Raw genomic sequence first — 13,766 nt, forward strand, 5'->3', positions numbered from 1 at the left:
ATCAGAGGCGCAGTCAATAACTCACAGATCCTGGCTCCTCAGCCATCTAGGATACCTAAGTTTCAGGATTAATGCTTCCAAAAGCGCACTGTCTCCCAGCCAGAGTATTTCCTTCCTGGGAACAGGCATAAACTCTATACAAATGAGAGCACGGTTTACGTCAGAGCGCGTGCTCACCATTCAACGCCTAGTGGCATCGTTCAGAGCAGGCACCTCTCAAGAGATTTCAGAGGATGTTAGGTCTCATGGCCTCAGCATTATCAGTACTCCAGCTGGGTCTACTGTACATGTATCCTCTTCAGCACTGGTTAAAGCCCCGTGTACCGGCTCACGCATGGCGATCTGGCCACTTACACATCAAAGTTACACATCAAGGTTTCTCCCATACCTAAAAGGTAGAGCAACCTGCACACCATGGCTAAAAACCTCATTACATGGGCCGCGCCACAGGTTCATGCAGTTGCCGTACCACAGCCAATGGCCGCGCTGGAGGCTCAGCTATGTGTCTGCTGTGGAGCTGTACTGCGTTTTAAAAATTTGGCTTAAATATTCTCAAGAAAAGGAGTTTTCCCACAGCGTAATCTACTTACGCAATACTCATTCCCTTCTCTCAGGGATAACGTTTTGTTACTACATTCCTCACTCTCCTCATCACAGCTAATTTTTGTTTTGTCTCTAAATTTATTTCAGAAGATCAACTCCTGAACTGGATTGATGTGTAAAATAATAAACAGTGGACACCATCAGAATCCATTATGGTGCTCATTGTTTTTAAAAGTAGGTATTTTCTTTTCCTGTTTTGATTTGGAACTAATGTATGGCACATTTTAAATACTAACTGAGAATTAAATATATGGAAATATTTTTGCTAAAAAACATTAAATGGAGACATGAAAATACACAGCAAAATCACTTCATCTAATTAACTTTTTAACACTCTGTAGTGTGGAAACTGTACACTGAGGGGTGTTCATTTAACACTGGGCATTTTGCTGTGTACATTACGGAAAATACAATAAGGAGCCGTCCGCTCTCTAATCGCTCTTTGATCACACTAATCGTTCTGTGCAGGCTTTTAACACTTCAGAACTGTATGTAATTACAACATGGCGTGAATGAAGGGAAGAGTGGAGAAAACTGATAACGGCATGTTTCTGTAATTAAAATCGGACTAGTCTACACAGAAGCAGCCTTTTAAAGTTTAAAAAATACAACTTTATGTTCATGAGTATGTCAGTGAATTTTTATTTTTATTTTTTTCACGTTTCAGTACGTGCTTTCCGCTGGTTGTGAGTATGTGCAGATTTTTGTCATTTTTGACAGGAATGAAAACGAGGCTGTGATAGATAGAATACAGTGCATTATCTTTTACTGATGTTTAACAACATACCGATAGTTCAGCTGACTAAATGTCTTTAAAAAAAAAAAAAAAAACTTTCAGTAGAGTGTTGTGAAAATTACCTGATCTAGGATACAGTGAGTGCCATTGTAAAGACTGTTTGTCTATCCCTCAGCCTTGTTTTCATCTGTGTTGAATTCAATATGGCGTCTAACCTGACTAAGGTCTAGTAGAGTAAAGCTGCATGATTCTAGATAAATTGAGATTCACAATTTTGATCATAAATATATGGAAATATATTTCATTCCATAAGGGATCCGGTTGTTTAAGAAATGAGAAACTACATATTGCTTCCGTGTTAAAACTGTTACCAACTGAATGTCAAGCACTGCAAAATGATCCAATTATGGGCTCTTAAGTATTTGCTTATTTAAATCAGAACTGTGACAGACAGTTTATATGAATACATGGTGTGAATGTTCGAACTCTGTTAGGTTTTGAAAAATAATGTGTTTGATTTTAGCGTGTCTGACAGTTCAGGCAGGCAGAAAATGTTTGAATTGAATTCATTCCATAATCAGCAAAAAAATACACTTTGTTTTATAAGAAAACAACTCTCATGGCATTGTGTTGATGTTTAAGCCATTACTATAACAGCAGATGTTTACAAAACTGTCTGAACAGATGTTGATCGTTTGAAACAGTATCTAACAGTCAGTCCTCAATATCTGATTTGAAAAAATAAATAAATAAATAAATAAATATATATATATATATATATATATATATATATATATATATATATATATATATATATATATATATGAACAAAGTCATAAGTTTAACTGGGGAAAAACATTAAACATTGTAATATGTCCTCTTTTTTCATGCCAGGTGTGCGGTCTTTCATCACTTTCATCCTATGTGAGTGTAATCCAGTAGTGTTTGCTTCAAACTCTGTCTGTTGATCCTGTGAACTGTATTACTTTTTGTACAATTGATTACATTAATTTCCCTTTTAAGTCATTATCAAAACTCTACACAGTTGTCTATGTACCAAACTTAACAGACCAGTTAATCTCACTCTCAAATGCATAAAGTACATGCTCTCACAGTGTTTTGGGCTGGTGGGAGAATTTTTCGGGAATGGATTTGGCTTTAGAATGGGGTTGTGACTCTCATATTTTGCCAAAGAATAAATACACTTTTGTAAAATGTAAAAACATTAGAAATTTTGAAAATGTTGTATCCATTTTAAGGGATGAATACAATGTATAAAAAAAAAATTAACAGTGTAGTCTACAGCCTGCAGTTTTGCTAACTGTTGAAAAAAGAAAAGAAAAGAAAAGAAAAGAAAAGAAAAGAAAAGAAAAGAAAAGAAAAGAAAAGAAAAGAAAAGAAAAGAAAAGAAAAGAAAATGTATTTGGTATTGATAAATACACACTGAAAAAAATGATACTTTGGATTAACTTAAAAAAATTGATATAATTTGTTACAGCTAATTTTTTTTAGATTTTCTCAAATTGTATTTATGATTTAGTTAAAACCATGAATTTTGATTTAATGTCAAACCAAAATTTTTATTTTTTCCAACTCAACTCAACTCAACTCAACTCAAGAGTGTTAAAGTTAATGAGATATTTAAGTGATTAATTGAGTGATGATTGACTATTATTGAAGACACCTGATGTTAACAAGCAGAATCACTGAAGGAGAAAATCACAAATTGTAAGTTACCATTATGGTGATCAGTGTTTGATTTAGTTGGGATCTTGACCCTTATATGTTTACTTTAGATTTTGCTTGTCTGCTGTTATTGATTTATAACAGTCAGATGCACAAAGAGACAATGTGATCTGATGGTGTTGGTTATGTTTTGACATAATCATGTTGTGATCCAAAAAACGAAACTTATTGAGATAGTTTGGTTTAACTTGTTAATTACAGCAGCTCTGTGATTCTACAGCATATGATTTTCAGTATTTTTCATATAATCCAAAATATTTAATAAACCTTGTTCTGATCAAAAGACTTTCAAATGAATTTATTTAGAAACACAGACATCAATAATCAGCCTGTGAATCTCAACAATGGTGACAATAATAAAGCATGTTGCAGCGGCTGTCACCAATCACAGCTCATTAATGGCTCCCATCATTCATTGCTGTATGAATAAATTATTATCTGAATTGTCTATGTAATTTACTTTTCCTAATTTAATATTCTGCTCGTCACCATTGTTGAGATGCATAGACTGAATCTTGACGTCTGTGTGTGCCTAAAAAAAAGTTTTTTTTTGTTTTTTTTTAAAACAACTTTTAAGAAATCCTTTGTATTATATCTAAAATTCTGGATATTTTTGCAGAATCACAGTTATTCTGTAACCAACAACATAAATCTACGTCAGAAATAAGGGTCTTAATGAGTTCAGTGATCAAGTTCAAAGGATGATTGTCATAATATAACCAACACCATCAGATCACTTTTTTTCTTTGTTCATCTGTCAGTTATAACTCAGATACAACAGCCAAACAAAATCTAAAGTAAACATATAAGGGTCAAGAGCCCAACTAAAGCAAACACCCATCACCATAATGGTAACTTACAATTTGTGATTTTCTCCTTCAGTGATTCTGCTTGTTAACATCAGGTGTCTTCAATAATGGTCAATCATCACTCAATTAATCACTTAATTATCTCATTAACTTTAACACTCTTGAGTGTTAATTTATCACTGGAGTTTTTGCTGTGTACTTTGGGTTAAGGTAAAACGTTGAGTTGGAAAAAATTAAAATTTTGGTTTGACATTAAATCAAAATGTATGGTTTTAACTAAATCATAAATACAATGTGAAAAAATCTAAAAAAAATTAGCTGTAACAAAATTACATCAATTGTTAATCCAAAGTATAATTTTTTTTCAGTGATAGAGGGCGTAACACTTACTTTGAGGCAAAGTGAAAACAGAAGGTATAAACTGAAAATCACAATTTTCCATTGGACCAATGTAAATATACATTTTGAATGAATTGCACTGATGTTTCACTTTTTTCAGTGCAGGCCAACGGTGTAAACTTGTATGTTTCAATGCCATTTGTGTATTCTGACTTTGATCACATCTTTCTGGTCCTCAGGTTTAATATCCACCACTTCCACTGAATCAAGAGCAGAAGTTAGTCCGGTTTTGAACTGTAATCTTGATAATGACACGTACATCTGCACTGGTGCTCAGTATCACATGTACTGCAACACAACAATGCATGACTTTTACTACCGGAGATATCAGTATCAAAACCAAAACCAATACCAATGTGTGAATAATAACTGTAACTGCATTGGCAATAAGGAGACCTGTATATGCTCTAGTAGCACTTTGTCCTCCTGCTTTTGTGAGACTTACAACAGTAACTTCACTATCCCCACATCAGTTAGTCCATTGGGAGTCTCTCAATGTGTGCTTTCTAATGATGCATATATATGCACTGGTGCTCAGTACCGCATGCACTGCAACACAACAATGCATGATTTCTACTATTGGAGATATCAGAACCAAAACCAATACCAATACCAGTGTGTGAGTAATAACTGTAACTGTATTGGTAATAAGGACACCTGTACATGCTCTAGTAACACATTCTCCTCCTGCTTCTGTGAGACTTACGGTAATATCATTGCTCTCACTACCACAGCTACTCCAGTCTATGACTGTGTGCTTTATAATGACACAACATACATCTGCACTGGTGCTCAGTATTACATGTACTGCAACACAAGTGTACATGATTTATATTACAATACAAACGAGCACCGCTGTACAAGCAATATCTGTGACTGCCGTGGAAATAGAGACACTTGTACATGCTACTATAGTTCTTCATCCTCCTGTTTCTGTACAAATTACGGCTATAGCATCCCTGCAGCAGTTACTCCAGTCTATGACTGTGGGCTTTATAATGACACGTACATCTGCACTGGTGCTCAGCACCGCATGTACTGCAACACAACAATGCACAGTTTCAACTACCAGAGATATAGATACCAAAACCAATACCAATACCAGTGTGTGAATAATAACTGTAACTGCATTGGAAATAAGGACACATGCACATGCTACAGTAGCGCTTTCTCCTCCTGCTTCTGTGAGACTTACGGTAATATCATTGCTCTCACTACAGACGTTACTCCAACTTATGGCTGTGTGCTTTACAACGAAACATCATACATCTGCACTGGTGCTCAGTATCACATGTACTGCAACACAACAATGCACGACTTTTACTACAGGAGATATCAGTATCAAAACCAAAACCAATACCAATGTGTGAATAATAACTGTAACTGCATTGGTAATAAGGAGACCTGTATATGCTCTAGTAGCACTTTCTCCTCCTGCTTCTGTGAGACTTACAACAATAACTTCACTATCCCTACATCAGTTAGTCCATTGGGAGTCTCTCAATGTGTGCTTTCTAATGATACATATATATGCACTGGTGCTCAGTACCGCATGTACTGCAACACAAGAATGCATGATTTCTTCTACCAGAGATATAGATATCAGAACCAAAACCAATACCAGTGTGTGAATAATAACTGTAACTGTATTGGTAATAAGGACACCTGTACATGCTCTAGTAGAGCTTTGTCCTCTTGCTTCTGTGAGACTTACGGTAATATCATTGCTCTCACTACAGAAGTTACTCCAGCTTATGACTGTGTGCTTTATAATGACACATCATACATCTGCACTGGTGCTCAGTATCACATGTACTGCAACACAACTATGCATGACTTTTACTACCGGAGATATCAGTATCAAAACCAAAACCAATACCAATACCAATGTGTTAATAATAACTGTAACTGCATTGGTAATAAGGACACCTGTACATGCTATAGTAGCACTTTCTCCTCCTGCTTTTGTGAGACTTACAACAGTAACTTCACTATCCCCACATCAGTTAGTCCATTGAGAGTCTCTCAATGTGTGCTTTCTAACGATGCATATATATGCACTGGTGCTCAGTACCGCATGCACTGCAACACAACAATGCATGATTTCTACTATTGGAGATATCAGAACCAAAACCAATACCAATACCAGTGTGTGAGTAATAATTGTAACTGTATTGGTAATAAGGACACCTGTACATGCTCTAGTAACACTTTCTCCTCCTGCTTCTGTGAGACTTACGGTAATATCATTGCTCTCACTACCACAGCTACTCCAGTCTATGACTGTGTGCTTTATAATGACACATCATACATCTGCACTGGTGCTCAGTATTACATGTACTGCAACACAAGTGTACATGATTTATATTACAATACAAACGAGCACCGCTGTACAAGCAATATCTGTGACTGCCGTGGAAATAGAGACACTTGTACATGCTACTATAGTTCTTCATCCTCCTGTTTCTGTACAAATTACGGCTATAGCATCCCTGCAGCAGTTACTCCAGTCTATGACTGTGGGCTTTATAATGACACGTACATCTGCACTGGTGCTCAGCACCGCATGTACTGCAACACAACAATGCACAGTTTCAACTACCAGAGATATAGATACCAAAACCAATACCAATACCAGTGTGTGAATAATAACTGTAACTGCATTGGAAATAAGGACACATGCACATGCTACAGTAGCGCTTTCTCCTCCTGCTTCTGTGAGACTTACGGTAATATCATTGCTCTCACTACAGATGTTACTCCAACTTATGGCTGTGTGCTTTACAACGGAACATCATACATCTGCACTGGTGCTCAGTATCACATGTACTGCAACACAACAATGCACAACTTTTACTACAGGAGATATCAGTATCAAAACCAAGACCAATACCAATGTGTGAATAATAACTGTAACTGCATTGGTAATAAGGAGACCTGTATATGCTCTAGTAGCACTTTCTCCTCCTGCTTCTGTGAGACTTACAACAATAACTTCACTATCCCTACATCAGTTAGTCCATTGGGAGTCTCTCAATGTGTGCTTTCTAATGATACATATATATGCACTGGTGCTCAGTACCGCATGCACTGCAACACAAGAATGCATGATTTCTACTACCAGAGATATCAGAAGCAAAACCAATACCAGTGTGTGAATAATAACTGTAACTGTATTGGTAATAAGGACACCTGTACATGCTATAGTAGAGCTTTGTCCTCTTGCTTCTGTGAGACTTATGGTAATATCATTGCTCTCACTACAGAAGTTACTCCAGCTTATGACTGTGTGCTTTATAATGACACGTACATCTGCACTGGTGCTCAGTATCACATGTACTGCAACACAACAATGCATGACTTTTATTACCGGAGATATCAGCATCAAAACCAAAACCAATACCAATGTGTGAATAATAACTGTAACTGCATTGGTGATAAGGACACCTGTACATGCTATAGTAGCACTTTCTCCTCCTGCTTTTGTGAGACTTACAACAGTAACTTCACTATCCCTACATCAGTTAGTCCATTGAGAGTCTCTCAATGTGTGCTTTCTAATGATGCATATATATGCACTGGTGCTCAGTACCGCATGCACTGCAACACAACAATGCATGATTTCTACTATTGGAGATATCAGAACCAAAACCAATACCAATACCAGTGTGTGAGTAATAACTGTAACTGGTAATAAGGACACCTGTACATGCTCTAGTAACACATTCTCCTCCTGCTTCTGTGAGATTTATGGCAATATCATTGCTCTCACTACAGCAGTTTCTCCAGTCTATGACTGTGTGCTTTATAATGACACATCATACATCTGCACTGGTGCTCAGTATTACATGTACTGCAACACAAGTGTACATTATTTCTATTACAGTAGAAACGAGCACCGCTGTGCAAGCAATATCTGTGACTGCCGTGGAAATAGAGACACTTGTACATGCTACTATAGTTCTTCATCCTCCTGTTTCTGTACAAATTACGGCTATAGCATCCCTGCAGCAGTTACTCCAGTCTATGACTGTGGGCTTTATAATGACACGTACATCTGCACTGGTGCTCAGCACCGCATGTACTGCAACACAACAATGCACAGTTTCAACTACCAGAGATATAGATACCAAAACCAATACCAATACCAGTGTGTGAATAATAACTGTAACTGCATTGGAAATAAGGACACATGCACATGCTACAGTAGCGCTTTCTCCTCCTGCTTCTGTGAGACTTACGGTAATATCATTGCTCTCACTACAGATGTTACTCCAACTTATGGCTGTGTGCTTTACAACGAAACATCATACATCTGCACTGGTGCTCAGTATCACATGTATTGCAACACAACAATGCACGACTTTTACTACAGGAGATATCAGTATCAAAACCAAAACCAATACCAATGTGTGAATAATAACTGTAACTGCATTGGTAATAAGGAGACCTGTATATGCTCTAGTAGCACTTTCTCCTCCTGCTTCTGTGAGACTTACAACAATAACTTCACTATCCCTACATCAGTTAGTCCATTGGGAGTCTCTCAATGTGTGCTTTCTAATGATACATATATATGCACTGGTGCTCAGTACCGCATGCACTGCAACACAAGAATGCATGATTTCTACTATTGGAGATATAGATATCAAAACCAAAACCAATACCAGTGTGTGAATAATAACTGTAACTGTATTGGTAATAAGGACACCTGTACATGCTATAGTAGCGCTTTGTCCTCCTGCTTCTGTGAGAATAACATCTCCACCCTGACCACACTCAGTCCAACTACTACCCTGACCACACTCAGTCCAACTACTACAGGTGAGCATGTCTCTAAACTGGAATGTGGTGTTTGATTTTTACTATATTCAAGTTGTAATAATGAATTGCCACATTTCAGGTCTGAATATCACACTGCCGGATCAATGCAAAGTAAGCTGATTTTTTTCAGAATTTCAGAATTTACACAGTTTTGTTGAATTTATCGAGTGTTTCACTTGTTATTCATAAAGATCATTTGTGATTTCAGAGTCAGACCTCTGCAGGATGTTTTCAAAATCTTCTTGACAACATAGAGAACATTACAGCTCAAGTGCTCCCTTTGGATGTAAGTCTTAAAGAGAAAAATCGTACAATAATCAAATCTGTGTCAGTTATACACTGTCGATGATTGACATCACAATTTGTCTCATTGGCTCCCTTGACAAATATATGTACAGTAACTCTATTTATCTGATCAATAAATTAGACTGTGACCAACATTTTGAGTATGGCCTTCAACACTTCAGAGAATATTTTAGAGTCATCATCTTCATCATCATCATCATCATCATCATCATCATCAGTCAGTCCAGCTGAACTAGCCTCCTATGGAAACCGTATCTTAAAAACCAGTGAGAAACTCATCTCTACATTGGTAAAGCCGACAGACACAAGTGACAGTGTCAGATTTACTCTTGCTGTTGTAGGTGAGTGGAGAAACTGTTATTATTGATGATGAAACTGAGATTATATATGATGTCAGGGAGTTTATAATGGATCCAGCGGTGGATCACAGGTGGCAACAATGATAAATGCAGCTACAGTAACTATGTAATTATGTATCTTTTGTTGTTGAAAGTCAGTATTTTGGCTCAATTTCATTCGTCATTGGGTAGACATGTCCTAAAAAAATCACGAAAAAAAGAAAATGCAGCATTAAACACAGGTTCACGTACATTGAAGTTCATGGTTTGTGGTGACCACTGTCACGCTGAGTTGTTGCAAGGAACACTTACACTGTAAAAATGAATACGCTATATCTAACCAATAAAATTGTGGCAACAGATTACAAGCAATATTATTAATTAAATTTAACAAGTTAGAATTAAGTAATAATTAATCAAATGAATTCCTTAAAAGTTAACCATTTAAAATTAGTAAAATAATAAAATAAAAAATTTAAGCAATTTTTTTTTTTTTATTGCCAACATTGAAGACACCTGATGTCAACAAGCAGAATCACTGAAGGAGAAAACCGTGATTTTAACCGTGATTCAGTGTGTGTTTTAGTTGGGCTCTTGACCCTTAAATCATTGACTTTAGATTTTGTTTGGCTGCTGTACCTGAGTTATAACAGCCAGATGAACAAAGAGAAAAGGTGATCTGATGGTGTTGGTTGTGTTTTAACATAATCATTATTTCACAATCATTTGACCTGAATCTCTGAACTCATATAGAGCCCAAATTCTGAGTAAGGTTTACTTTATTAATTATAGCAGCTCTGTCCTTGTACAGCATAATATTTTTAGCCTTTTCAATGAAATCCATATGATCAAATCAATTTAAAAAAAAAGTTTTTATGTAGGCACACACAGACATCAAGAATTTGCGTATGAATCTCAGCAATGGTGATACACAGATCACCTCTGACCATAAGCTCATTATTTATTCATGCAGCAATGTATGATGGGAGCCATGAATGAGTTTTGATTGGTGGCACCCAGAATGCACTGCAACGTGCTTTATAATTGTCACCATTGTTGAGATTCACAGGCTGATTATTGATGTCTGTGTGTCTAAAAACTAAATCCAAAAAAAATATATATATATATATTTTTTGTATATGAGGCACGTTTAAAAAAATCTTTGGATTACATTGTAAAAGTTTAAAATATTATGCTGTGCAAGAACAGTGCTGTTATAATTAATAAAGTAAACCTAAATTGGTAAATTAGGTTCCCAAGTAAATTGGGATCTATATGAGTTCAGAGATTCAGGTCAAATGATTGTGAAATAATGATTATGTTAAAACACAACCAACACCATCAGATCACCTTTTCTCTTTGTTCATCTGGCTGTTATAATAACTCAGGTACAGCAGCCAAGCAAAATCTAAAGTCAATGATTTAAGGGTCAAGAGCCCAACTAAAACAAACACTGATCACCATAATGGTGACTTAAAATTACGGTTTTCTCCTTCAGTGATTCTGCTTGCTAACATCAGGTGTCTTCAATGTTGGCAATAAAAAAAAAAAAAAAATTGCTGTAAATTTTACTCATTTTAAATGGTTAAATTTTAAGGAATTAATTAGATTAATTATTACTCAATTCTAATTTGTTAAATTTAATTAATAATATTGCTAGTAATCTGTTGCCACAATTTTATTGATTAGATATAGCGTATTCATTTTTACAGTGTATGACAACGGAGATTTAAACAGAGAGTAGACTTTAATGATAAATCCACAAACACACAGCTTGAACATATATGTAAACGAGATCAGACAAGGAACTGAACAAAACAGGGAGTATACATACACTGGGATAATGAGGGAACTAAACAGGAACAGCTGAACAGAATGATTAATTAAATGAGTTTCCAAGGAAACAAACTACGAACTCAGGCAGAACGTACCGTAACAACCTGAAAGTGTTTTTGGAATATTTGTTGCTTTAAGCATAAAGCAATCCAGCATTCAAAAGACATATATCAAACACTCAAACGATTGCAGTTTATAGTATACTAATAATTACAGTGTTTGATCTTAAGGACATTTTGAGTCAAACTACATTTGAGATGAAAATCCAACATTAGTGAATAGTCATTTTATTTGTTTGTATTTTTTGCAAATTGAATTATTTAATTGGACTTTTAAAAAAAGCAATTAAATGAATATATATCACATAACTGTTTGTTTGCTTTTAATCAGAGGTTGAAGTCTTCATGGTTGGACCACAGGTCACCTTAGATAAAATCCCTCGACTTGACACAACAAATTCTTCTGTGGACATCGATCTCATTGGGATCGCCAACAACAGTAAAGGTATGTGAAATGTTTTAGTTTGATTAAATTAACAAAAAACATAGAAAGAGTAGTCATACAGTACAAAACTGAACTTACTTTCTTTTTTGATTTTTGTTATTGTTTTAGTAGTGTAAACATGTAAGCTTCTGTTTGTGTCACACAGGATCAGCTGCTGTGGCTTTCATGAGTTATAACACAATGGAGAATCTATTGAAGCCCGACTTCTTCAACACATCAAATGACACGATTAAAACCATGATGTCCACTGTGATCTCAGCTAGTCTTCCCAAAACCACCAACACTAAACTCACCAAACCAGTCAACTTCACCCTCAAACACATCAGAGTGAGAGACTGAAATGTGTTTTTGTCCAACCTGAGAACTGATCTGAAAACGTACTCGGTTACTAACGTAACCTCGGTTCTCTCTAGAAGAGGGAACGAGTACTGCGTAATAGCTTACGCTATGGGGAAACACTCTTTCCCCAAAATTATCCTTAATTTTTGTATTAATGTAAAACGCGTTGCGGCAGCACGCAGACATGGGCGAGACAGCTCGCGCGCCCATTGGCTGCTCTGCGGCAACTGCAGCAGCCTATCGAGAGAGGCCCCTCGTGACGACTGATCCAATGAGGGCGCTTCGCGCCCACTACGTCATGTCCTGCCGAAACGGGTGGGGCCTTGGGTTATAAATATAGCATTCGGGAGGCTGGTTAGCTGGTTTTTCATCGCCGAGGCGAACCAGAGTCTGATGCATGCACGGCAGGATACGCAGTACTCGTTCCCTCTTCTAGAGAGAACCGAGGTTACGTTAGTAACCGAGTACGTTCTCTTACGAGAGGTTCTCTCGTACTGCGTAATAGCTTACGCTATGGGGAACACAATGCAAAACGCCGTGCGTGCTGAGATCCCACACTAAAGTCCCACGGGTAGGTGCCCGGGGCTCATACAGTGCATAATCATCAGGGACTCACAGAGAGTCCGGAAAGAGAGGCTGATTAGCATCATTCCATAGAATATAGTGCTCTATAAAGAGCAGGTTATATCGAGTGTTCCATACAGCCAGGGTGAACTCAGCATGGGCTGATATAATATCAGGGGGACTTACACACTGCCCACAGAAAATATAGTCGCTCAGTGAACGACGCTGTAACAGTTTCAGTATTCTGAGCCGGTAGTGACGGGCAGATAATACTGGCTTATTAGACCGAGAGCAGCTTGGCCTGCAAAGCGGGAACTTCTAGGTTGTAGAACCTTATAAATGTAGACGGGGAGGCCCAGCCTGCCACCATACAGATATCTTGTAAAGCAATCCCACTAGACCAAGCCCATGACGAGGCCATGCCTCTCGTGGAGTGCGCTTTGACACCTAACGGGCATTGTAAGCCCTTTGATGTATAAGCCAGCGCTATAGCATCAACTATCCACCTGGATAGGCTCTGTTTCGACGCGGCCAGACCCTTAGAACGTCCGCTGAACAAAACAAAGAGCTGCTCCGTCTGTCTAAAGACAGCTGAGCGAGACACATAAGCTCTTAATGCCCTGACTGGGCAAAGGAAGCTTGCGTCCCCCTCCTCGTCAGAGACCGGTAGGGCTGACAGGGAAATGATCTGCGCCCTAAACGGGGTGTTGAGGGATTTAGGAACGTACCCGTGCCTCGGTTTGAGTATGACTCTAGAGTTGT

At 37.3% G+C, this 13,766-nt stretch overlaps 1 protein-coding gene across 1 annotated transcript in view; it reads left to right on the top strand.

The window, feature by feature from the left end:
* Positions 1-8,682: 8,682 nt before the first annotated feature.
* Positions 8,683-13,766, top strand: part of LOC311077837 (adhesion G protein-coupled receptor E3-like) — a 30,185-nt gene continuing 25,101 nt past the window's right edge. Inside the window, exons 1-6 of the mRNA XM_084106478.1 lie at positions 8,683-9,117; positions 9,197-9,228; positions 9,326-9,403; positions 9,545-9,764; positions 11,988-12,101; positions 12,247-12,428. Of these exons, the coding sequence (XP_083962604.1) occupies positions 8,892-9,117; positions 9,197-9,228; positions 9,326-9,403; positions 9,545-9,764; positions 11,988-12,101; positions 12,247-12,428 (852 nt within the window). The 5' untranslated portion in view covers positions 8,683-8,891. The remainder of the gene's footprint in view (positions 9,118-9,196; positions 9,229-9,325; positions 9,404-9,544; positions 9,765-11,987; positions 12,102-12,246; positions 12,429-13,766) is intronic.

Source organism: Abramis brama (genome assembly GCF_963993115.1).
Source record: "Abramis brama genome assembly, chromosome: 2".
In the NCBI taxonomy this organism is placed as follows: domain Eukaryota; kingdom Metazoa; phylum Chordata; class Actinopteri; order Cypriniformes; family Leuciscidae; genus Abramis; species Abramis brama.